This window comes from Trichoderma evansii (assembly GCF_050947405.1).
Source record: "Trichoderma evansii strain SZMC 28006 chromosome Unknown GGI43scaffold_13, whole genome shotgun sequence".
In the NCBI taxonomy this organism is placed as follows: Eukaryota; Fungi; Ascomycota; class Sordariomycetes; order Hypocreales; family Hypocreaceae; genus Trichoderma; species Trichoderma evansii.
In genome coordinates this window covers 938162-959240 of record NW_028145193.1, presented here as the reverse complement: position 1 = coordinate 959240, position 21079 = coordinate 938162, and the positions used below count along the sequence as shown (strand labels likewise).

The window sequence follows — 21079 nt, the reverse complement described above, 5'->3', positions numbered from 1 at the left end:
ACTTATGTTAGTTGCCCCTTGTGGAAGCCACCTCAGTGCTGAAGCAAAGAGAGCGTAAAAGCGTCAACACTTCTTACAATGTGAAATGATGTACACTCAATTGCTCGTAGAGTAGACAAGTACAAATTTTTTGCCCTTTTCATACATGATCTGAGCTTTAGCAGACACGATGTGGCAACAAATCTATATTTTGGCCGTTAGAATAAATGATGCTAAGTCTATGATAGACATGCCCATGCTCTGGTTATTAATCAAGCAGACTTTAATATAAATAATGAGAAATACAAGCTCAATAGATAAGAGAATTTGGGATAGATGGCTACTTTGTGTCCGTTGCCTCTCGTAGAAACAGGTCCAGTGCCAAAGCGAAGAGAGCAAAGAGACCGCAAAAGCGCCACTGCTTTTTGCAATGTTAAGCAACACACGCCTGTATGCTGCCGACGAAAGCAATCTAAATAAGCATAAAATATTACCCTTTTCCTTTTACAGCAAGCTCTGCTGCGACAAGCCCATCTATGCTTTAGCGGTCAGAATAAAGGATGCTCGCGGACCAGCTGCCACACCCACAATCTCATAACCATCTGCAGCCAAGAACGGAACTCTCGTCCATATTTCTGCTCTTTCAACTTCTCTCCCAAGCCCGAGCTGACCATTACTATTCTCACCAATCACATAAATTAGTCCATCCAGGGTCAGTGCAATGGCATGAGCTTCTCCCAAGGCAACATCCACGACGTCTTTTCCACCGTCGACTTCCGTGTAGTTGGGCACACCCGATAGTTCTTGAAAAGTATGTCCTAGACGACGAGTCTGAGAGTTATCTGAGGATGCTTTTGAAGCTGCTGATGGCGGAGAGCAGCCCCAGACATAGATACTACGGCTGTTGCTCGTCAGCGCCGCCACAGCAGTTCCGCTGGCGGTGACGAGTTTGATTGGGTCATCGGCCAACGTGATATCATTGAGGTCGGGTACCGGGCCCGGCTTATCTGATGGTCTATAGGGCTCGGTTGGCCGGGTTAGTGGGACACGAGGTCCGATTGTTTTTCGGAGGAATGGGAGGGGAGCAGGGTAGTTTTCTACCCTACTTTTGTGTTGGCTTACCGATCTGGCGCATCAGTGTCTCTTCCAAGACAAGCTTCAAACCGAGAGTCCCCAAAAGTAGAGACCGATCCGTCAGAGTGGAGGATGACGAAGCCGGTGTTGAACGCAGCGACTTGCGTGGCTCGAGGGTGGCAGTCGAAGATTGACGCAGGCTCGACGCCAGCTCTTCGGGATGATAAGGACGAATACTTTACTAACTTGTTGTTGTCATTGTCGTCGCCATCTTCGTCGTGGACAATGGCTAAAATTTCCCCGGAGGCAGCTTCGGCTGACGTGTAGAGAAACTCGGCTTCGGCTTCTTCAAGAATCTCGGCGCCTAAGCCGGCGACAACGAGGCCTCCATCTCGATGAACTGCCAACGGATCTCTTTGTTAGCATAGGCGACATCGGAGCGTGTTGTTTGTTTGGACGGAATTATGGTAATATGAATAATACCGATGGTGTAAGTGAGTCGAGAGACTGGTCGTTTGATAGTCGTGGCAGAGAGAACTTTTGTGAAGCGAAAGAGGTCATGAGGCTCCTCCTTTAAGATTTGGGCATCTTGATCGACGTAGCGATTGATGGAAAGCTGGTCCCAGGCGTTGAAGCCTGCTGCGAAAAGCTCCATGGATCGGATACGCGGGTTGGCGTTTACATGGTTAAAGTGGCTGGTGGAGCGGATGGGATATCGCCAGTAAAGCCAATTAGCCTACTCGTTTTTGCGAACTACAAAGAGTCCTGGGGGTGACCAAACGAGGCTGCCTAGTGACTAGCTTCGATGCTACGACACCATTTGGCAATTCACTACAGCCTATGGTATACGAGAGAAAAGGGCAGATTTCTGGTTTCGCAGTATAGCAAAGGCAACTATTTTCAACCCTGGGCGTTGATGCAGGCGACTCGTATAATTCCGTGGTGCTTACAGTGTAATGGATTGAACAACGAAGCAATCAAGAAGCGAGTCTCAATTGGGCAGAAATGCTACGTCACACATGCTTGATGCCTCTGTTATAACTGCCGTGACCTATTCTCTTTACTCTTTTCGTGATCTCGATGCTACATTGTAATTTCCTTTTCGTCGTGCGGTAAATAAACACATATGCTTGGCGGTCATCTGCTCTGCTGCGTGCAAGTAAGGCGGCGTATTACTCCGTCAACTTGGGCGTGAATCCACTAGCACGGATTATTTATAGCGGACCATGCCACGCTAGCTTCTGTAATTTAACGGCCTATGAGCCATATCCGAAAATGTGACTCTTATGACTCCTCTATTTTGCATAAGGCCACGGAACACCGCTGCGGTAGATCGGCAGTAAGGGATTCGGTTTTGGCGAGTTCCTAGAAAGACAAGATCCGTGATGGTGGGTCGATATTCCCCGAAGAAGTGGAGGAAGTGCCGGCCGAGTGTGGCTTGGAGCATCGAGACTTTGGCGGTTGGTTAGATTAAACGAGGCGAAGCTTTAATTAATCTGCAGTCACAGACTATTGCAGTCAGAGGACAGGATATTGCATTTACATTGCGATGGCAATGGCTTTACAAGTCGAAGAGACTGAGGACATGCTCTCTTTGTTATCCTCTTTTCGTAAACATGCCGGAGATAGTCGGTGCTCCAGAGTACTAAACTTTAGCTGGAACTCTCATGATCCTTCAAACTGGTAATGAGCGTCGTGAAAGTGATAACGAGGCGTCGTGAAAGTGGTAACGAGGCGTCATAAAAGCCCAGCTTGGTAATAGTAGAAAAGCACGCAATGAGTTCTTATAATAGTCGAATCCTTCCAGAACCGACATCTCTGTATAGTAATTATTAAGCACTCCTAGAAAATAAGAGAATAAAATTGTCGCAATGTCCAAACACGCCTTGTGACCACCTGTCTATTGGTTGGTCTGCCGGGTAAAGCGTATTTTGAAACACGAAATATTATCGTCGCAGGGCCGCCTACATGTCGGTCTAACTGCCTTTGTCTGTTACATGACCAAGTTGGGAAGTAAACAGCGCTCGTGGGGCGGAACTGATGAAGAATCTGCAGTTTTCTCTATACTGTAGAAGTTATTACTAAATCGTCATGGTGAGGCCATCATGATTGGTTGTTTAGGCGTGTGCTGATTTTTGTTAGGCAGCCCATTTACGTTTCTTAGCGAGTGTCGGCAAAGCTCTGGGCGAGACAGCAGAGCTAACAACGTCAGCCTTACTCCGTACCTCTGCCAGCGATAGTAGAGTGCGGTCATGCCTACGCCAATAAAGATGTATAGAGGCGAAAGGAAATTACTTTGTAGTGTAGCTTTCATGCCCGTTACCTACTCATGTAATAGTCAAGCGTGTAACCCATAGAAAGATCCATTTGGAAGAAATATTGGAAAAATTGGCCCAAGCTCCATACAAGCTCTGTTTATTGAGTTGGGCGCTTATAGCTTCAAAGCATGTCGTTGGCCTCCCACTGGTTCGAGTAACGAGTAAGTGAATGTAGCCAAAGTCAACACATATTTCATGCGCATAATACAGGCATCCTCCCACACTCGTCATCTGATTGCGTCTTCATCTTCAAAATATTTACCAACATCCAAGATTTTCTATTGAATTGTCTAAAAAACAACAAAAACGAGGTCTGCGCTTGTCCCACGTGCTGGGGATTCTGCTCGACGACGCCTCAGCTGTTGACGCCTCGAGCCTTGTCTTATGCGCCTTTAAACTGGGGTTATGCTGCCCACCGCGCGTACCAAACGACGCTGAACTCGACTTACCCATCTAGTAGCCTTACGCATTTCAAATTAGCCTATCTATTTACTTGGTTCGCAGCAGTCGATCCATCTTATAGGCTACATGGGCGTTCACGGCCACGGCTACCCCGCAACAACCTCTACGCCTTTTCAAGCACAATATCTCGAACTAGGGACTGCATGTAGTCGACGGTCCTGTTTTCTCCTTCGGGCAACCTAAAAAAAAGTCATACCGCCTTTTCCCTTTCCGTCTTGATTGCGTCTGGAACACACGTCAGGTTGCCATCCTGGGGCCTGCGGCTTCGTAGAGGTGGTTGTTGCCTGAGTCACACAAGATCCGCAGCTGCGGCAGCGCCAAAGTACCGCCGTCTCATGTGGCGCACTCCGGCATGCAAGTTAGCGGCGGATAGCCTGGCATCTGGGTGTGGCCCTGGTTCGGCCTCGGGACCTGCTCCGGGCGTGGTTCCCAGGGCCCTGTCGACGATGCGTGGTTCATCTAGTGGTGACGTGACACCGGCCAGCGTCAACTCAGGTGAAGACTTTTCCGGATCACGGACGCCTGGAGGGCGTCATCTGGGAGATACACCCCTGGACCAGGAGGCTAGCCGCAGCATCGAGAAGTGGGCGGGCGTCAGTGATGATGCCGGCGCTGGCGCGGACGAGGCTCTTGTGCCTGGGGCCGATATTAGAGACGCCTCATCCCAACATGTTCTGGACTCGGGAAGCCAGGCAGAAACTGCAAGTGGCAATGGAGAGCAAGCAATAATGGCATCGAGAGCTTACCAGCTTGAGATGCTCGATCAGAGCCTCAAGCAGAATGTGATTGTTGCTGTAAGTTGTGGGTTTTCTAATTTTAATTCGAAACAAATCACATGTTGACGTTGTTGTTTGTTTAATTGAAATATATTGTGCTGACGAATGCGTAATGTTATGTGTAGATGGACACGGGGAGTGGCAAAACTCAAGTGTAAGTCGAAATAGACTTGGTGACTATTAGCCCTGATCGATCCATGCTGACTTGACCTTGTATCAGAGCTGTACTTCGTATCAAAGCGGAATTGGAGCAATGCGACCCAAAAAAGGTGAGCTGGCTGAATGGCTTTATGCTAGAAGTCGTGCAGTCTTATGAAAGAACATGGGCGCTAATAAGACATCTCAGATTATTTGGTTTATTACACCAACCGTCTCATTGAGTGCTCAGCAACATACAGTACTGACGCTGCAGATCCCCTCTGTGCCCATGAAAATGCTGGCTGGCAATCGCCATCTGCCTACTTGGGGACAGGAGATATGGAATGCCCTTCTGGAGCAAACTCGAATTGTCATTACAACGCCCCAGATTCTCTTGGATGCTCTTGACCACGCTTACATTAAAATGGAACACCTCGCGCTGATTGTGTTCGATGAAGGTATGCGTTCCAATGTCCTCTTTAAGACGCAGTTATTGAGAAGACAATTCTATTTATTTCAAATGTTTCAAATCACTAACACATCTTGGTCCTGATCCAGTCCATAACTGTATTGGCAAAAACCCTGGCGGCAAGATTATGCAAAATCATTATCACCCATCCCTGTCGGCTGGTAAGAGCGTGCCCGCGATAATGGGCTTGACAGCAACCCCCAGCATTCAATCTCACGCACCAGATCTCGCAGCTTTGGAACAGCTGATGGATGCAAGATGTATCTCTCCCACCCTGCACCGTGACGAGCTCCTCAAATGTGTCAAGCGACCCAATATTCAGCATAAAATCTACCTGCCTGCCGAAGATCACTCCACTCCTGCCATGAAATCTCTTCATCAGGTTTACAGTGATCTAGATATCAATAAAGATCCTTTTGTACTGTCGTTAATGGCAGACCCTACGGAGAGGAACCAGCGTTTACTAGAGAAAACGATTCAGAAACCCGATACCTTTACGCAGACTCAAATGAAGACATTTTGCTCTCAGTCGCAGGGAGTATGCCAGCAGCTTGGGCCTTGGGCTGCTGACCTTTTCATATGGAAGAGCATATCGTCTTATCTTGAGAGAGCTGATGCAGGTGATTTGTTTCTTGACCAGTGGTATCAGTGTCGTGACCGTGAAAAGAAGTACTTGGCCGACGTCTTTCGCCGAGTCGACATCAAGCCTCCTCCCAAGACCCCCCAAGACATAAGCGATATTTCAGACAAAGTTCTTATGCTTTTGGAAGAACTGTTGTCGGCAGATGAATCGAACACCGTGGGAATCATCTTTGTTGAAGAGCGCGTTATGGTGAAAATGCTCGCTGAGATCCTCTCTATAAACCCCGCCATCACGAAAAAATACAAAATTGGCACCATGGTTGGATCTTCGAGTTATTCATCAAGGCGAAAAGTCGTGTATGATTTTGGGGACAAGGGCGATTACAAGGCTCTACAAAATTTCCGCTCCGGCAAGATTAACCTGCTCATCGCAACCTCAGTCTTGGAAGAGGGGATTGACGTTCCTGCCTGCAATCTTGTCATCTGCTTTGATGTCCCAAAGACTTCAAAATCATTTATACAGAGGCGTGGACGGGCGCGAATGAAGGACTCGAGACTCATCATTTTCTTTGACCAAGATAACCCGGCTTTAGACAAATGGAATGAGAAAGAAGAGGAGATGAAGAAGCTCTTTGAAGACGAACAGAGGGAAATCCAGAAACTAGGGATGGTGGAAGAATCTGAGAGCCCCAGCAGCATTTGTTTCACTCACCCATCGAGTGGAGCGAGGCTCGACTTTGACAATGCTAAATCGCACCTGGAGCATTTCTGCAGAGTTTTATCGCCGGCAGAGTTTGTTGACAGCCGACCAGATTACATCATTCACAAAGACCCGGATTCCGATGTTTTGACTGCCACTGTTTTGCTTCCACCGTTCATACCCGTGAACCCGAGACAGTATAACAGTGCGTCTTCGTGGCGATCAGAAAAGAATGCCACCAAAGACGCCGCCTTCCAAGCCTATATGGCCCTTAATGATGCCGGGCTCCTGAACGAAAATCTACTGCCCTTTAGATCTGATGAGATTCCCGGTATCGATACTCGAGTGGCTGAGGTGGCTTGTGAGCCCACGATGAAGCCATGGCATCAAGTTGCCCCTGAGTGGCGGAAAACCGACGATAAGTGGCTATACTCTCTGGTTTTCTCTGAAGAAAATGGCCAGGTGATTGGCGAATATGAGATTTTGCTACCTGTAAAGCTTAATCAGCCCCTCAATCAGCCTCCACCTATACACTTGTTTCTCGAAAGAGACCATAAGTTGGAGTTGCGGTTTACTAAAGGGAGGCGCGTGCCGCATGATCAGGTTGCGTCTTTGCCAGATCACACGTCAACTCTCCTCGCGCTGCATTTTGCCCACAGGTGGCCCAAAGATGAAGTTCACGGAGAACGAGAACACGTGGTACGAATCTGGGCAAAGAAGGAATCGCTCTCAATGGATCAAATCGGTGCAGTTGGATATGATGTGTTCGAAGAGCCCGTCAGGAACGGACACTACCTTATACGAGATAACACCAACTGTCCCTATATGTATAAGGATATGATCGAATCCAAGCCTTCTATAAACCTGGTGCAAAATGCCTTTTACGGGTATGAAAAGGCACCCGAAAAGGTGCCTTATCTCGTGCTTAAGAAGTGGACGCGGAGAACTGATTTCCTGCACCGCATGCAAGGGGACCCCGAGAAAGAGCTAGCTAGCAGCAGGCCTTACTCGCGAGTGTATCCGGTGGAGTGGGCGATGGTTGACACCATACCGGCGAAGCATGCAATGTTTGGCATGATAATACCCACGATTATACATGAGCTGGGTGTGATGCTCATGGCTAGGGATCTGGCAACCACAGTTCTTGAGCCGGTTGGGATAACAAACTGGGGCTTGGTTAGAGAGGCTATATGCGCGCGTAGTGCTAATGAGCCGATGAATTATGAGAGGCTAGAATTTATGGGCGATTCTATTCTCAAGTTTTGTACTTGTATACAAGCCGCTGTTACCAGTGAGAAGACCCTCCTCACGGATTACTTACCTTGTCCCTCCTTCTCTTGCTAACATGGTGTTGCTTAGAACCTGACTGGCCTGAGGGCTATCTCTCATACTGGAGAGACCGACTTATTTCCAACGTTAGACTATACCAGGCAGCAGTTGACTTTCGACTGCCCAGATACATTGTCACAAAGCCTTTTACAGGTCAGAAGTGGCGCCCGTTGTATCTGGAGGACGTCTTACAAGAGGAAATTACGGCTCCTGCATCTGAGAGGAGGCTTTCGACCAAGACACTCGCAGATGTGGTTGAAGCATTGATTGGTGCTTCTTATAAAGAGGGAGGGATTGTCATGGCAGAGCGATGTATCGCTACTTTTCTCCCAGAAGTCACATGGGATGGCGTAGAAGAGGGCAGAAACATCCTTCTGAGCAGAGCGTCGCCGGATGAACCTCTTCCGCCGATTTTGGAGCCCTTGGAGAGGCTCCTGGGATATAACTTTCAGCGGAAGGCTCTTTTGACAGAAGCTTTGACGCATGCCTCATACGTGGCGGAAAATGTGATGGAAAGTGGCAAGCGATCCCTCGAAAGGCTGGAATTCTTGGGCGATGCTGTTCTTGATCACGTTATTGTTACCAAGCTTTTTAAAGTGGCACCGGATCTACCCCATTATACCATGCATACGTTGAAAACAGCGTTGGTGAATGGCGAATTCCTCGCATTTATGACGATGGAGCATGGCTTGAAATCCGTCCAGACTGTCGTGACGGACGAAGGCTGCGTGGAAAACGAAGAAACGAACACTTACTTGTGGCAGTTTATGCGACACGCAGCGAGTCCCATTGGACTCGAGCAGGCGGCGACTGTGGGGAGACATGCGGCCTTGAGAGACAGGATTAACGATGCCATGAAGAACGGCACGCACTATCCCTGGGCTCTGCTGGCGGCACTGAATCCGAAGAAGTTTTACTCTGATTTATTTGAGGCGGTGCTTGGCGCTGTATGGATTGACTCGGGGTCGATAGACGCGTGCGAGGCTATGTGTGCTCAATTTGGTCTTATGGAGTACTTGGATCGACTGCTGCGTGATAAGGTACATGTACAGCACCCGAAGGAAGAGTTGGGCAAGTGGGCCATTTCGGAGACTGTTGTCTACGACTTTCATACGGAAGACATTGCCGACTCTCCTGGTGATAAAGAGTTCTTTTGTAAAGTCATCATTGGGGAGAGAATGGTGGTGGAATCTCGGGGAGGCATCAATAAGGAGGAGATTAAGACGAAGGCTGCGACGGAAGCGTTGGAGATTTTGGTGGAGGAGAAGAGGCAGAGAGATGCTGAGGCAGAGGCCAAGGCTACAGCTGAAGCCGATGTTGATGTTGTGATGGGTGAAGGAGATTGAAGAAAGGGCGAGCTTTGACAATGTTTGTGGATGAGTGGATGAGCATTTTGCATACATGTTTGATGATGCTATGGTTTTGTTTTAGGGTATATAAAAGGGAGCTATGGACGAAAGTTGTCGTCTTATATGCGAGATTGGTTAACTAGATAGACACATTTCACTTCTGGAGCGATGCTCACATCTTTGAGCTACTTTACAATTCACATAGAAGGCCGATAAATAAAGAGCCTCATTTCATCTATTGTCTAGGCCAAGTTTATTTTCTCTGTCTAAAAGTATTAAGCATGCGTCTTTAGCTCTTCCAATATCAGATCCACCAGCCATTCCAGAATCTTTTCCATCTCGCCATCTACGCCCTTATCACTCGGCACCCTAATAGCCTCTCGCTCCAGCACATCGGCCTTGTACTCACCCTCCACATCCCCGCCCTGGAACATCCACGAATGCTCCGCCACGTAGTTTGGCCAGACAATCTTGTCGACATATCCCGGCGGGTCGGCCCAGAAGCCCTCCAGCGTGACGTATCCGTCGCGGGCCTCACGACGAGCTTTGGCCTTTGCGTAGGAAGCGCGTAGGAAGATTTTGATGTCGAGATGGGGCTGGATGGCGGACATGGAAGGGGGGTAGAGGAGGAAGCCGTCTAGGATGCAGAGATTGAGGGCGGAAGTGCTCAGGGGGTGGGTTGAGGGGAGGGAGGAGGAGACTTTGGATTTGAGGGTTGAGATTGTGGTGGGGGGGACGGGGCATTTGCCGACGGAGTTTTGGTCTTCTTTGGAGTCGAGAGTTGGCTGAGAGGTGGTTAATTAGTTAGTTGAGAATGATTATGATTTTATGTGAGTATTGGAGGAGGAGATGAGTTGTGGCATACGGGAAAAGAAGCATGTTGACGGATATAAGCGAGAGCCTCGGCCATAGCGGGAACATCTATAGACTCGGCGCAGTCCCAGTCAAGAAGGTCCTCCTTCATGGGAAGCCTGGAGTTGCTTGTCAGTATATAAATACAAGATATAAGAAGACATGAGAGTTGACGAGTGAGTGAAAAGACGTCCGTATCCACTCACTCAACAACACACAAGGGAGGGAAGAATCTCACTCGGTCTCGGGCCTGTAAAAGTCATCTTCATGCAGGATAAACGTGCTGGGAAAGATGTCGCGCAAAAGTCGAGCAAGGGTTGTTTTGCCGCTGGAAGAGCAGCCTGAAAGGGCCACTATGAGGGCCTTTTTGTCTGCCATGGTGGTGGTGAGAGAAGGAATGGCGTTAGTATAGGGATTCAAGGCGATTTATAACAGACTTGGAGGATTCGCAGATTCACATGAAGATAGAGCACGCGGTCTTAGCGCTGGTTTAGCGGCCGAAGGTGGGGTTGGAGGGGCTTTACAGGGCGAGCAGGTCGCCGTGTTCCGGTAAAAGAGCGCTATTGCTGGGTGTTTCTACGGATGATACAGCACATGCGCCAGCCTAGTGGCGCTTTTTTTCTCTTTCTGCGTCCAAGATTTGAAACCTGCATGTCCCATATCTCTTACAACTCCTGAACATCACCGCCTCGAGATTCTGCCTCTCATCTGCTCGTCTTCTTCTCCATCTTTCACCAGACCTGCTGCTAGATACCACACATTTGTATTTGCTGTATCCAACAATCAATTCTTCAACCCCGCCATGGCTTCCCCCGACCAGCCCACCCAGACGGGCATGATCCTCACCACCGCCCTCGCCAGTGTCGTCACAGGCTACGTGTTTGGCATTTACACCGCCAGAGGATACCTCATCTCCCCAGCTCTGGCCGAGGAACGACGAAAGTACCGAAGCGACCCTGTCGAGAGTGATGAGAGCGATGTGGATGAGGACAACGGCGTGCTGGACCATGCACCGAACTGGGCGAATGGGCTGGACGCGGATATGAGACAGGGGCTCAAGTTTAGAGACTCGGGAGTGGCGGAGAAGAGGAGCTTGATGGAGGATACTAGCGAGGAATGCAAGCTGGTGTTGGTTGTGAGGACGGATCTGGGCATGACCAAGGGTACGACTACATCTTTCTCTCTCTTACCCCCCTTCTGTTATTTGGCTGGTGGATTCTAACTCAATTATCACAGGCAAAATCGCCGCTCAGTGCTCTCACGCTACCCTCGCCTGCTACAAGGCCCTCGCCCGCGCCGACCCGTCCTCCCCCGAACGCAAGCTGCTCGCCCGATGGGAGCGCTTTGGCCAAGCCAAGATCGCCGTGCAAGTCAAGAGCCAGGCTGAGATGCTGGAGTTGCGGGGCAAGGCCCGCGCAATGGGCCTCACGGCCGAGGTGATTCAGGATGCTGGCCGAACACAGATCGAGGCGGGCAGCATGACGGTGCTGGGAGTTGGCCCGGCCCCAAAGAGCTTGGTGGACAAGGTTACAGGAGGACTGAAACTGTTGTAAGGAGTTTGTCCTTGGAGGCACATACACACACATATATATACACGGGATATCATTGCACATGGTTTTGATTTATGGGCTGAATAAGATGTGCGGGCATTGTTGCATCAACGGCGTCTAGGCGACAGGCTGCTAAGCATTTTTAGCCAAGATAGGTAGGATGCTATGTATGGATTTAAACAAGATAAAAAACGATACATTGGGAATAGGAAAAGAAAATAGAGTGTTTGACGATTTCATGACAAAACGTTTTCCCACCATTGGCACACATGATCACAGCCTTGCTCCCTTCATTGCACGGGCAACATTTGTCTATCATGTCATGGGTATTAGTATATACTACGTTTATATATGTACCAGCTGCTACTATTACTCCTTCTTTGCAAACCGCGACAGCGCCGGGCCCAGATCCTCCTCTACCTCCTGTCGCTTCTTGTCGTTCTTCTTCTGCTGTTCCTTCCACAGCTCGTCCACCCGCATTCTCTTCTCGTCGATAATATTCCTCTTGCGCTGCTTGCGCAGGTACTTCTTCAACGCGCCATTCTTTCCTCTCGCGCGGTTGCGAATCTCCTCGGCAATATCCGCAGGCTTGGCGTCCAGGTCCTTCTCGGCCTTGCGCTGGGCGTCGGACCTCAGGTCGATGTTGCCGATGAAGTTGGGGTCCAGGGCAATCATCTCGGGCGACAGCTTGTTCAGCAGGCCGCGGACTTCGGTCTCCTGTCGCTGCTTGTTGGTCTCGAAGGGGTTGGCCTCGAAGGCGTCGAAGTTGGCCTCTCCGGCGCCGGGGATGATGACGGATGAGAAGCCCTTGTCGTGGCTTATGCCGAGGACATCTTCAAAGGGGCACCAGCGGACGCGCTCGACGGTCTTGCCCTCGCGGCCCCATTTCATGTAGGGGTGTGTTACTCGCTCCTGGGTGGCGGCGTTCTTGTTGAAGAGGCCCTTCCAGATGGTCGTTGAGGTGCCCCAGCCGACGGCTGTGAGGCCGGTATCTGAGATGGCGACGGAAGATGCTGGGGTGTATGTGGAGTAGGTGTTGACTTCCTTGAACATTCGGATATCCCAGACAGCCATTTTCGCGTCTTGTCCTGCTGAGACCATGTATCGGCCCTCTCGATCGACCGCAATGGATCGTACGGGACCTCGGTGTGCTAATAACTTGACGACTGGCTCGGCAGAGTTTGGTGACCAGAGGGTAACCGTGCCGTTCTGGTGGCCGGCGTGGATGATGGCGTTGTAGGGATTGTGAGTTAATGAGCAGGGGGGTCCAAGCCTTGATGGGATTTCGGCGACGACTTGACCGGTTGAGGTATCTTGGTATTTCAGAACGCCTCCGGTGTTCTGGAATTTCGTGGTTAGCTGATTGCGCCATCTCCCGTCTGGAGAGAAAAAATTAAAGGGATTCATACCATTGTAGCCAAGAGGAAGTGGTATGGGAGAAACTCCATGTGTGTGACCTCGGAGTGCTTCCGTAGGCAATGTAATTCGACGCCATTGCGGTCGTATATGTAAACGTATTTCTTCTGCGCTACCGCAAAGAATTGATTGTTATGCAGCCACTTGACATCTCGAATCGTTTCTCCCAGCTGGATCTCGCATCCGAGTTTGCCCTCTCGCCAGTCCATGGTCGCGACGTGGCCCTTTCGTCCACCGAGCAGCAGCTCTCGTCCGTTTCTCGAATAGTCGCACAGGTATGGTCCAAGCTGATCCAAGTTGAGCTCGAATCGCTTCTTCGCCGTCTCGACCGCAACATTGGCCACAATCTCGTCTTGTCGGACCTTGTACGTTCGTTCCAGCTCTCCTTCGGCCTCCAAGAATCCCGATTCGTTTTCCAGCAGAATCTCGGCATCTTTGGCTTTGAGGGCTGCATTCTGATATTTATTCTCCAGCTCTTTCAAATTTCTCCTGAGTTTCTTGTCCTTGATCTGCTTGGTGTTGATCTGCTTTCCTCGACCATAGGCTTGGTTGGCTTCCCTTATCCTTCGGGCCTTTTCTCGCTCTGCGCGAGTGGCTATGTCTGTTCGTCGCTCCTTGGTGACAATTGCATCGCTCTTGCGGGCCGTGGGAGGCCGCGCAACGGCTGCTTCAGCGCTCATTGTGCTGATGTGACTTTAGTGATTTCGCGACCAAATTCGAGAAATCAAGGCGCTGGGTTCTAGCTATTGGCAGAAAATAATGGGCAATGAAGGTCGCAGACAAAATTTCCAGTGCCTAGACTTGTCGCGGCCTATCGCGGCGCTGCCATTGGCAGAATCAGAATGCGCTAGCCCACCCCGGTTATCGATAACGAGCCACAACAAAAAATTCTTGATAACCAAGAAAACCCCACCATGTAGATAATCGATTCTGCAGTTTGTCTTGCGCTTCCTGTATAGGCTAATCTCGCCAATCCTCCAAGGTTTTACATTGGAGTAAAAAATTGCCAAAAAAAAATACCTGCTATAGGGCATTTCGCAGCATACAAAACTGGCATCGCTACCGTTTCGGTTCAAGGCTGGGGGCGACGCAAAAATGTCCGCCGTGGCGCATCATCATCGGGCCACGACAAAAGTCACCAACAAGCCATTCAAGTCCAAGGCCGCTTCCAAGCATGAGCTGAGGGATCGCGCAAAAGGTGCGGTTACCTAATTGCGTGGACAATAAACTTTATTGCTCCTTTTACATACCTTGAACAAAACCCTAACATTGCATTTTATAGGCCGAGTACCAAACGAAGACAGAGGATCGCGCAAGACTCCCCACCAACAAGTCATGTCTAAATTCGACCGACGAAATCAGGCGAAGCAGAACCGTCTTACGAAGCACAAAGAGCATTTGAGGGATACGTCAATTTTCTCTGGCAAAGATGCAGCCCCGAGAATCGCTGCCGTCATTCCTCTTTGCGCTGATGGCGACGCCAAGGCAGCCATTCAGTCGCTAAACAGCAGCGTCGATATCGAGACCGATCTCAGCAGCAACAACTTTCAGGTGTCGGTCGACCGTTTCAAGCAGAAGCTGCAATATGTTGCCCTAGAAAGGGATCTCAGCGCATGCTTGGATGCTGCCAGTGCTGCCGATTTTGTGATAATTGTTCTGTCCGCCACTGTCGAGGTTGACGCATTGGGAGAGCTGATTCTTCGAAGCGTTGAGAGTCAGGGCTTGTCGACACTGTTCACGATGGTACAAGGTCTTGATAAGATCGAACCTGCAAAGCAGAGGCCTGGTGTTATGACCTCGCTCAAATCCTTCATTACACACTTCCACCCCGAGCAAGAGAAGCTCTATAGCATCGACAATAGGCAGGATTGTGCCAATCTCATGCGATCCCTCTGCAGCACAACCCCCAAGGGCATCAGGTGGAGAGATGAGAGAAGCTGGATGTTGGCGGAAAATGTCAAGTTTGCATCGAACGACTCAGAGTCTACAATTATTACCGGTGTGGTTAGGGGTAAAGGATTGAAGGCGGATCGACTGATCCAAGTCGGCGACTGGGGCACATATCAGATCGAAAAGATTGTTGCTGCTCCTCTACCAAAGCATATTAAGAAAAAGGGAGAAATGTCGATTGAGACTGAGGAGGAAAAGATTTTGGAAGAGCCCTCTGAGGATCGAGATGACCTGGATCAGCTCGCGCCCGAAGATGTCATGATGGACGCAGAAGATGATGCCGCCATGTCTGTGGCGCCATCGGAGAAGAAGGGTGTATTGCTGGATGAGCACCATTACTTTTCGGATGAAGAGGATGAAGCAACAGCTGGAACGAAGAAAGTGCCCAAGGGAACTTCAAAATACCAGTCCGCTTGGTATCTGGATGACGTGTCAGACTCTGGCTCTGACATGGAAGATATGGAGATGGACGACGAAAACGCTGATGAGGAGGAGATTGGTCCCGAGGATGGTATGGAAGGCTTTGCTCAGCCCGAGGCCACAGAAGGTGCTCCTACGGAATACCCCCAGTCTGAGATGATGGAACCCGATGCGGATGAGGATGCTATACAGCTGGAGCAGTACCGAGCACAGAAGCGCGATGAGGCCGAAGACGACAGGGAATTCCCTGATGAAGTTGAGCTTCACCCCAATGTTCTGGCCAGAGAGAGATTGGCTCGATACCGTGGTCTGAAGAGTCTGCGAACTTCACCTTGGCAGGAAGATGAGGATCGAGCTCACGAACCAGAGGAATGGCGCCGGTTGCTACAGATTCCTGACTACAACTCTTCGCGATCAAGAGCGACTCGTGAGGCATTGGTCGGTGGTGTGCAGCCTGGAACTCGCGTTCATATTTATATCAAGGGTATCCCGGCCGCTGCAGCGCAGTCCTATAACCCCAGCTCGCCCGTCACATTAGTTTCCTTACTGCGACATGAGAACAAGAAGACTGTGGTTAACTATCTGATCAACCTCAGCTCTGATTATACCGCTTCGATCAAGGCCAAGGAGGAGCTGATTGCTCAGTGCGGCCCTCGAAGAATGGTTATCAAGCCTCTGTTCTCACAGGGTGGCTCGACGCCAAACGACGTACACAAGTACTGCCGATACCTACACCCTGGCCAGTCGGCTATTGCCACATTCATGGGACCTGTTACATGGGGTGCTGTTCCTGTCTTGTTCTTCAAGCGGACAGTTGCCGGTGCAGATGCTGAGGCTGAGGGTACATCAAACGCTGGCCTGACGTTGATTGCTACAGGCACAGCTCTGCCACCTTCAACATCCCGCGTTGTTGCCAAGCGCGTCATTCTCGCAGGTCACCCTTACCACATCCACAAGAAGATTGTCACTGTTCGATACATGTTCTTCAACCGTGAGGACGTGGAATGGTTCAAGGCTATGCCCCTGTGGACTAAGCGCGGACGTAGTGGCTTTATCAAGGAGCCTCTGGGTACTCACGGTTACTTCAAGGCGACGTTTGACGGACGCATCAATCCTCAGGATTCTGTGGCGATTAGCTTGTATAAGAGAGTTTGGCCGAGACATGCAGTTCCTGTTACTGGGTCACTGCTGGAAGCCGGTGCTGCTCCTGTTGAACAGGCGCAAGAGCTGGATGGAGATACTATGATGGAGTGATGGAACTGTCGCAAAAGATATAATGGCATATTCTAGAGCTTATGATTATTATGAACGTTTTCTCTCTCATTATACATTATTTGTTGTGTATCCTTTTCTCTATAAAGAGAATTCTATGATGTGTATCTGGTTGATATTGTGACGCTTCATTCTACGGCACCTTGACGTAGCCAACTGCTATTTCTGACGTTTCCAACTCATATTTGATAAGTGCTGATGCCAGGGTAATCAATGTCCCAAGCTGATCCAAACCTTCGCACCACCTCAACACATCCTTCGTTATACATCCATAGCCATCCCCAGCGGTAGTGTTGCTGACAAACTCCTCAGCAGACAAGTGCTGCGACAGCTTGTAATCGCCAAGAGTGAGTATCTTTTCGACAGACCTGCCACGGAGAAAGGCATTGTATCGCTTCTTCCATTCATACGTGGAAGGGACTTCCCAGAGATCGCGGATACAGGGGAGTGGAGCGTTGGCAAATTTTTGACAGCTGCGGAAAGCGTGCTGGCGGAATCTGACTTCGAGGAATATTTCTACGGTATAGATGAGGCATATGGTCCTAATTTATACCATTTCAGTAAGAAAATAGAGAAGATAGAGAAAAGACAAATCCAATTACCTTCGTGTAGCTTCATAAAGGGCCCACGTCTTGCGATCCAGAGGGTTGTCAATGGTGTCGACAAAGGTATTGTACTCTAATTGTTCATGTACTTTTTGGCAAGTATGCTATGTAGTGTATTAGTCCGCCGGCTTTGGATAGGGTTGATGGAGAGATGTGCTTACCGTTAATGCCGTGAGAAGGAATTTGACATCGTTTTTAGTTATTGTATCTGTATCTTGTGCTTGGAGCAGCATGTATACCGTCATTGCCTGCATGGTCTCGACAGATGTCTCCATATCATACGATTCGTACTGACATAAGATTAGTTGTTAGTTCATAAATTTTCGATATAGTAGTGCATGGGATATATAACAATACCTCGTTGTTTAGTCTGGTAATTTCTCTATATATGGTCTCCCATACAAAGGGACTGTTGACCGGGGTTCTCTCCATCCACATCCCTACTAGAGACGCACAGATACTCAGTGTCCTGCCTAGGCATTCATGTTTTTGTGCTTTTGCACAATTATATGTTGAACTGTCATCCAGGGCACATCTGCTATGGATAAAGGGAGGAAGAGAATGCCCGCTGACCATCATGGCGGGATAGGCGCACACCTGGCCAAAGATGGTCCTTGTTGAAAGAATTGCATTTGCCGTGAGCCCGCGACGGCTGGTGAGCATGCAAGACGAAGAGTCGTGAGCGAGGACATCTGAATGAGTGCCGAAGCCGTTGATGGGGGTGCGAAGGCGAGTGTCTTCGGCCTCACCAGCAGCTGGAGTATGACTAATATCCATGTCGATGTTGCCCATAAATCTCATGACGTTTTGACAAGGCTCTATCATGGACGCTATGGTAAAGGCCATATCGGCCCCGACACCGATATCAGCTTGTAAGGTGGCAGGCCAGGTATCAGAAGAGCCCACAGAAGGAGCCAGTACTGGCGCATCAGGCGCAAGAGGAGACGACTCAGTAACCATTCCCAGCGATTCGCCGAGAGGAGCACTTTCTGGATCTGGAGCAACACCAAGCTGCCGTCCTCCGCGTTTAGCGGGGACTCTCCGGAAATCCGCAGCGCCATCATGCAGGTTCCCGGATCGCCCATCATTAGGAGAATTAGTGGTCACGAGCGAGTAAGGGGCCATGCGCGGCATCGTGACGGCGGCATATTCGCACGAGAGGCCCTTGTCGATGCATCGAGTGCAGCGGGGAAGAGTCAGGCTGCAGCGCGCCTTGGCTTTTCTGCACTGGACGCATGACTTTTTCCTAGATATGGGCATCTTTTACAGTATACTTTGAAGACGATAAAGTGTATTAACACTGCTAAGGGATGAGATTTTGAAAGTCCGCAAAGGGAAAGATACGGCCATCAATGCAATTCGGCATTAGTCAAACGCGGACGGATGAATCTCCATGGCATCGGAGTTCGAGCGGGTCTCAGTGCCGGAGTTCAGGTGGATCTCGGCCAGGGGGCTGCGAAGCCACCGACATGGCTTGATCTGGTGGCGCCAGATTGCCGTCTTGATAGGCTGGACGCACTTTAGGATGGACCGTATCCGGTAACCGTTGCATCCTTCCAGGCTTAGTTAATCGAGAAGAGACAAATTAATCACAGGCCATCGGTGGTAGGTTTATTCCGCCTTGTGCGATATACACTGACGGAATTCCGATTTCGTACGGATGGCCTCATTAATAATGCGATGCGAGATGAATACGCAATACGCAATACAGCATGAGTGAAACAATCATGGCTAGATATAGCATGATAAAAAGGAGAAGGGGGAGACGAGATTTCATATGTCTAAAGTACAAATAGTCCCTCAAGCCCTTGAACAGATGAATGAATAAAGCACACAGAAACATCGAGTATCATCATCACCATCATCTCTTTTATCAGTCAATCACTTGAATACAGACAACAACAAATAGCCTCACATTCGTCCTAACTAATCATCGCAATGGCCCCTATTCGAGTTGGTCTCATTGGTCTCGGTGCCAAAGAAGCTGGACTTGTTGCTGTTGGATCTTGGTCCGCTTCTGCTCTTCTACCATCCTTTCTCAAATCGCCTCACTACGAACTCGTTGCCGTGTGCAACTCTTCCGTGGAATCTTCTCGTCGATCCATCGAGTTTCACAAGCTGGGCCCAAATGTCAAGGCTTACGGCAACCCGGAGGACATTGCCAACGATCCCAATGTTGACCTGGTAGCTGTGTCCATCAACGTTGAGAAGCATTACGTTGTGGCTAAGCCTGCACTCCTGGCCAAGAAGCAAGTCTTTGTAGAATGGCCTCTTGGAGCAAGCACCACCGAGGCAGAGGAACTGACAAAGCTGGCCAAAGACGCCAACTTGAAGACAGTTGTTGGCACGCAGTTCCTTGCTGATCCCGCCTTTGCTAAACTCAAGGAATTGGTTGACAGCGGTGTAATTGGAAAGATTACGAGCACAGAGGCCCAGATTGCGCCCAACTACGGACCTCCCGACGTCTGGGGGGCTGATGCAACTTATTACTTGGATCTCAAGTCTGGTGGTAACGAATTCCATATTGCATTGGCTCATTGTAAGTGAAATCCAACATGTACATCGCGGTTTGGGTAACAGCAGAAGCTGATAATGACGAAAAATAATAGTTCTCGCAGGCTTTCTGCACGTATTGGGCGACTTTGCCACAGTCAAGGCTTCATTCCTCACACAGTACCCCACGGTGAAGCTTCTTAACACAAGCACTGGACAGATTGTCAACCCATCATATCCCCGAAAGGCCCCGGATCACATGTTTGTTCACGGTGTCCTCAACAACGGTGCCATCGCCAGCGTCAACTATCGCCGATCACCCAATCTCGTTGGAAAGCCCGCACGCTGGGTCATCAGCGGTACAGAGGGCGAAATCGAATTCGCCGTCGAAGGGCCCATGCTGCAAATGGGTAGCAACCCACGAGAAATTCGTATCAAGACATCCAAGGATGCGAATGCTAGGGTGGTTGAATGGGAAGGGAGCACGCTGGCCCATGTTGAGGGCGTGGCATTCCCGGGACAGAACACGGCTTACCTGTTTGAAGATTTTGTCCAGGGCAAGGCTCCCGATTTTGAAGAGGCATTGAAGTTGCACAAGCTGTTGGACAGAATCGTTGAGGATGCGAAGCCCAAGTATGATTAAGATGCGTGCGATGTCTAGTATCTCCATGTAATCCATATGGATGAGAGTTCGTTTTCAAATTTCCTTTTTGAGTGTTAATAAACTATTCAAAGTCACTTTCGACCATATGAGTGAGTGCCATAAAGCCAGCCAGAAAATAATGACAGCAACGGCAACGTACATTTTATCTTGCAGACTGGGTAGTTATGGTATCCAGAGATTGACATCTAACATTTTGAGAGTAGTGTTTTATGCATCTTTTTGAGATTTTATATAACACTTCAAATATAAAATCCAAATTAGATACTTCAAGAGCTACAGGATTGTGGTGCTTTTGCGTCTTCAACAACAGACTGCCTGCTGAAACTGCTGGTGCTGCCTAGCCAAGAGAAGCCATGCTGTAAGTTTAAAGCGTGTATTATTCTTACCAAATCTAGATAGTCATATCGTTAGCACTGCCATTGGACCGCTCTGCCCGGTTTGTTAAGAAGCCAATGAGATTGCGAATTTAATGGCGATTGCAATCATTTCTAGACCATACTTCTGTTTCTTTGATCTTAGATGAATCCACACCAAAGCGTCGGTTTTTTATTCAACACTGGCTTTATATTCTCCCTCGCACTTGGAAAGTCTTTAGCGAACTCGGCCAAGCTCTTTTGGGGTAGTAGTAATAGCCGCGCGCTCGTAACAAGGAAATGTATGCACATAATTTCGATAGCGACA

At 49.4% G+C, this 21079-nt stretch overlaps 8 protein-coding genes across 8 annotated transcripts; 4 read left to right on the top strand and 4 right to left on the bottom strand.

The window, feature by feature from the left end:
* Positions 1–240: 240 nt before the first annotated feature.
* Positions 241–2099, bottom strand: GGI43DRAFT_84002 (uncharacterized protein). Its single transcript, XM_083210385.1, has 3 exons — positions 1537–2099; positions 1102–1453; positions 241–994 (listed from the first exon to the last, which is right to left on the bottom strand). Exons 1-3 carry the CDS (start codon positions 1706–1708, stop codon positions 514–516), a joined length of 1005 nt encoding a protein of 334 aa, XP_083059657.1. The 5' UTR covers positions 1709–2099; the 3' UTR covers positions 241–513.
* A 1786-nt stretch (positions 2100–3885) lies between these two features.
* On the top strand, positions 3886–9312 carry GGI43DRAFT_83845 (uncharacterized protein). Its single transcript, XM_083210384.1, has 6 exons — positions 3886–4627; positions 4735–4763; positions 4830–4878; positions 4956–5205; positions 5306–7789; positions 7858–9312. Exons 1-6 carry the CDS (start codon positions 4169–4171, stop codon positions 9171–9173), a joined length of 4587 nt encoding a protein of 1528 aa, XP_083059656.1. The 5' UTR covers positions 3886–4168; the 3' UTR covers positions 9174–9312.
* Positions 9313–9393: 81 nt separating this feature from the next.
* Positions 9394–10557, bottom strand: GGI43DRAFT_408359 (ribosylnicotinamide kinase). The gene is made up of 3 exons (XM_083206348.1): positions 10267–10557; positions 10042–10147; positions 9394–9961 (listed from the first exon to the last, which is right to left on the bottom strand). Exons 1-3 carry the CDS (start codon positions 10404–10406, stop codon positions 9452–9454), a joined length of 756 nt encoding a protein of 251 aa, XP_083059655.1. The 5' UTR covers positions 10407–10557; the 3' UTR covers positions 9394–9451.
* Positions 10558–10830: 273 nt separating this feature from the next.
* Positions 10831–11581, top strand: GGI43DRAFT_384983 (aminoacyl-tRNA hydrolase; the record flags this gene model as incomplete). Its single annotated transcript, XM_083203592.1, has 2 exons — positions 10831–11191; positions 11265–11581. 2 exons carry the CDS (start codon positions 10831–10833, stop codon positions 11579–11581), a joined length of 678 nt encoding a protein of 225 aa, XP_083059654.1.
* A 209-nt stretch (positions 11582–11790) lies between these two features.
* Positions 11791–13763, bottom strand: GGI43DRAFT_83830 (WD40-repeat-containing domain protein). The gene is made up of 2 exons (XM_083210383.1): positions 12988–13763; positions 11791–12919 (listed from the first exon to the last, which is right to left on the bottom strand). Exons 1-2 carry the CDS (start codon positions 13672–13674, stop codon positions 11948–11950), a joined length of 1659 nt encoding a protein of 552 aa, XP_083059653.1. The 5' UTR covers positions 13675–13763; the 3' UTR covers positions 11791–11947.
* Positions 13764–13926: 163 nt separating this feature from the next.
* Positions 13927–16926, top strand: GGI43DRAFT_83777 (small subunit rRNA maturation protein TSR1). Its single transcript, XM_083210382.1, has 2 exons — positions 13927–14192; positions 14277–16926. Exons 1-2 carry the CDS (start codon positions 14090–14092, stop codon positions 16616–16618), a joined length of 2445 nt encoding a protein of 814 aa, XP_083059652.1. The 5' UTR covers positions 13927–14089; the 3' UTR covers positions 16619–16926.
* On the bottom strand, positions 16770–18375 carry GGI43DRAFT_384980 (uncharacterized protein; the record flags this gene model as incomplete). The annotated part of the gene is made up of 4 exons (XM_083203591.1): positions 16770–17178; positions 17239–17345; positions 17403–17531; positions 17599–18375. 4 exons carry the CDS (start codon positions 18373–18375, stop codon positions 16770–16772), a joined length of 1422 nt encoding a protein of 473 aa, XP_083059651.1.
* Positions 18376–19179: 804 nt separating this feature from the next.
* Positions 19180–20377, top strand: GGI43DRAFT_423675 (Gfo/Idh/MocA family protein; the record flags this gene model as incomplete). Its single annotated transcript, XM_083208275.1, has 2 exons — positions 19180–19780; positions 19860–20377. 2 exons carry the CDS (start codon positions 19180–19182, stop codon positions 20375–20377), a joined length of 1119 nt encoding a protein of 372 aa, XP_083059650.1.
* Positions 20378–21079: the final 702 nt, after the last annotated feature.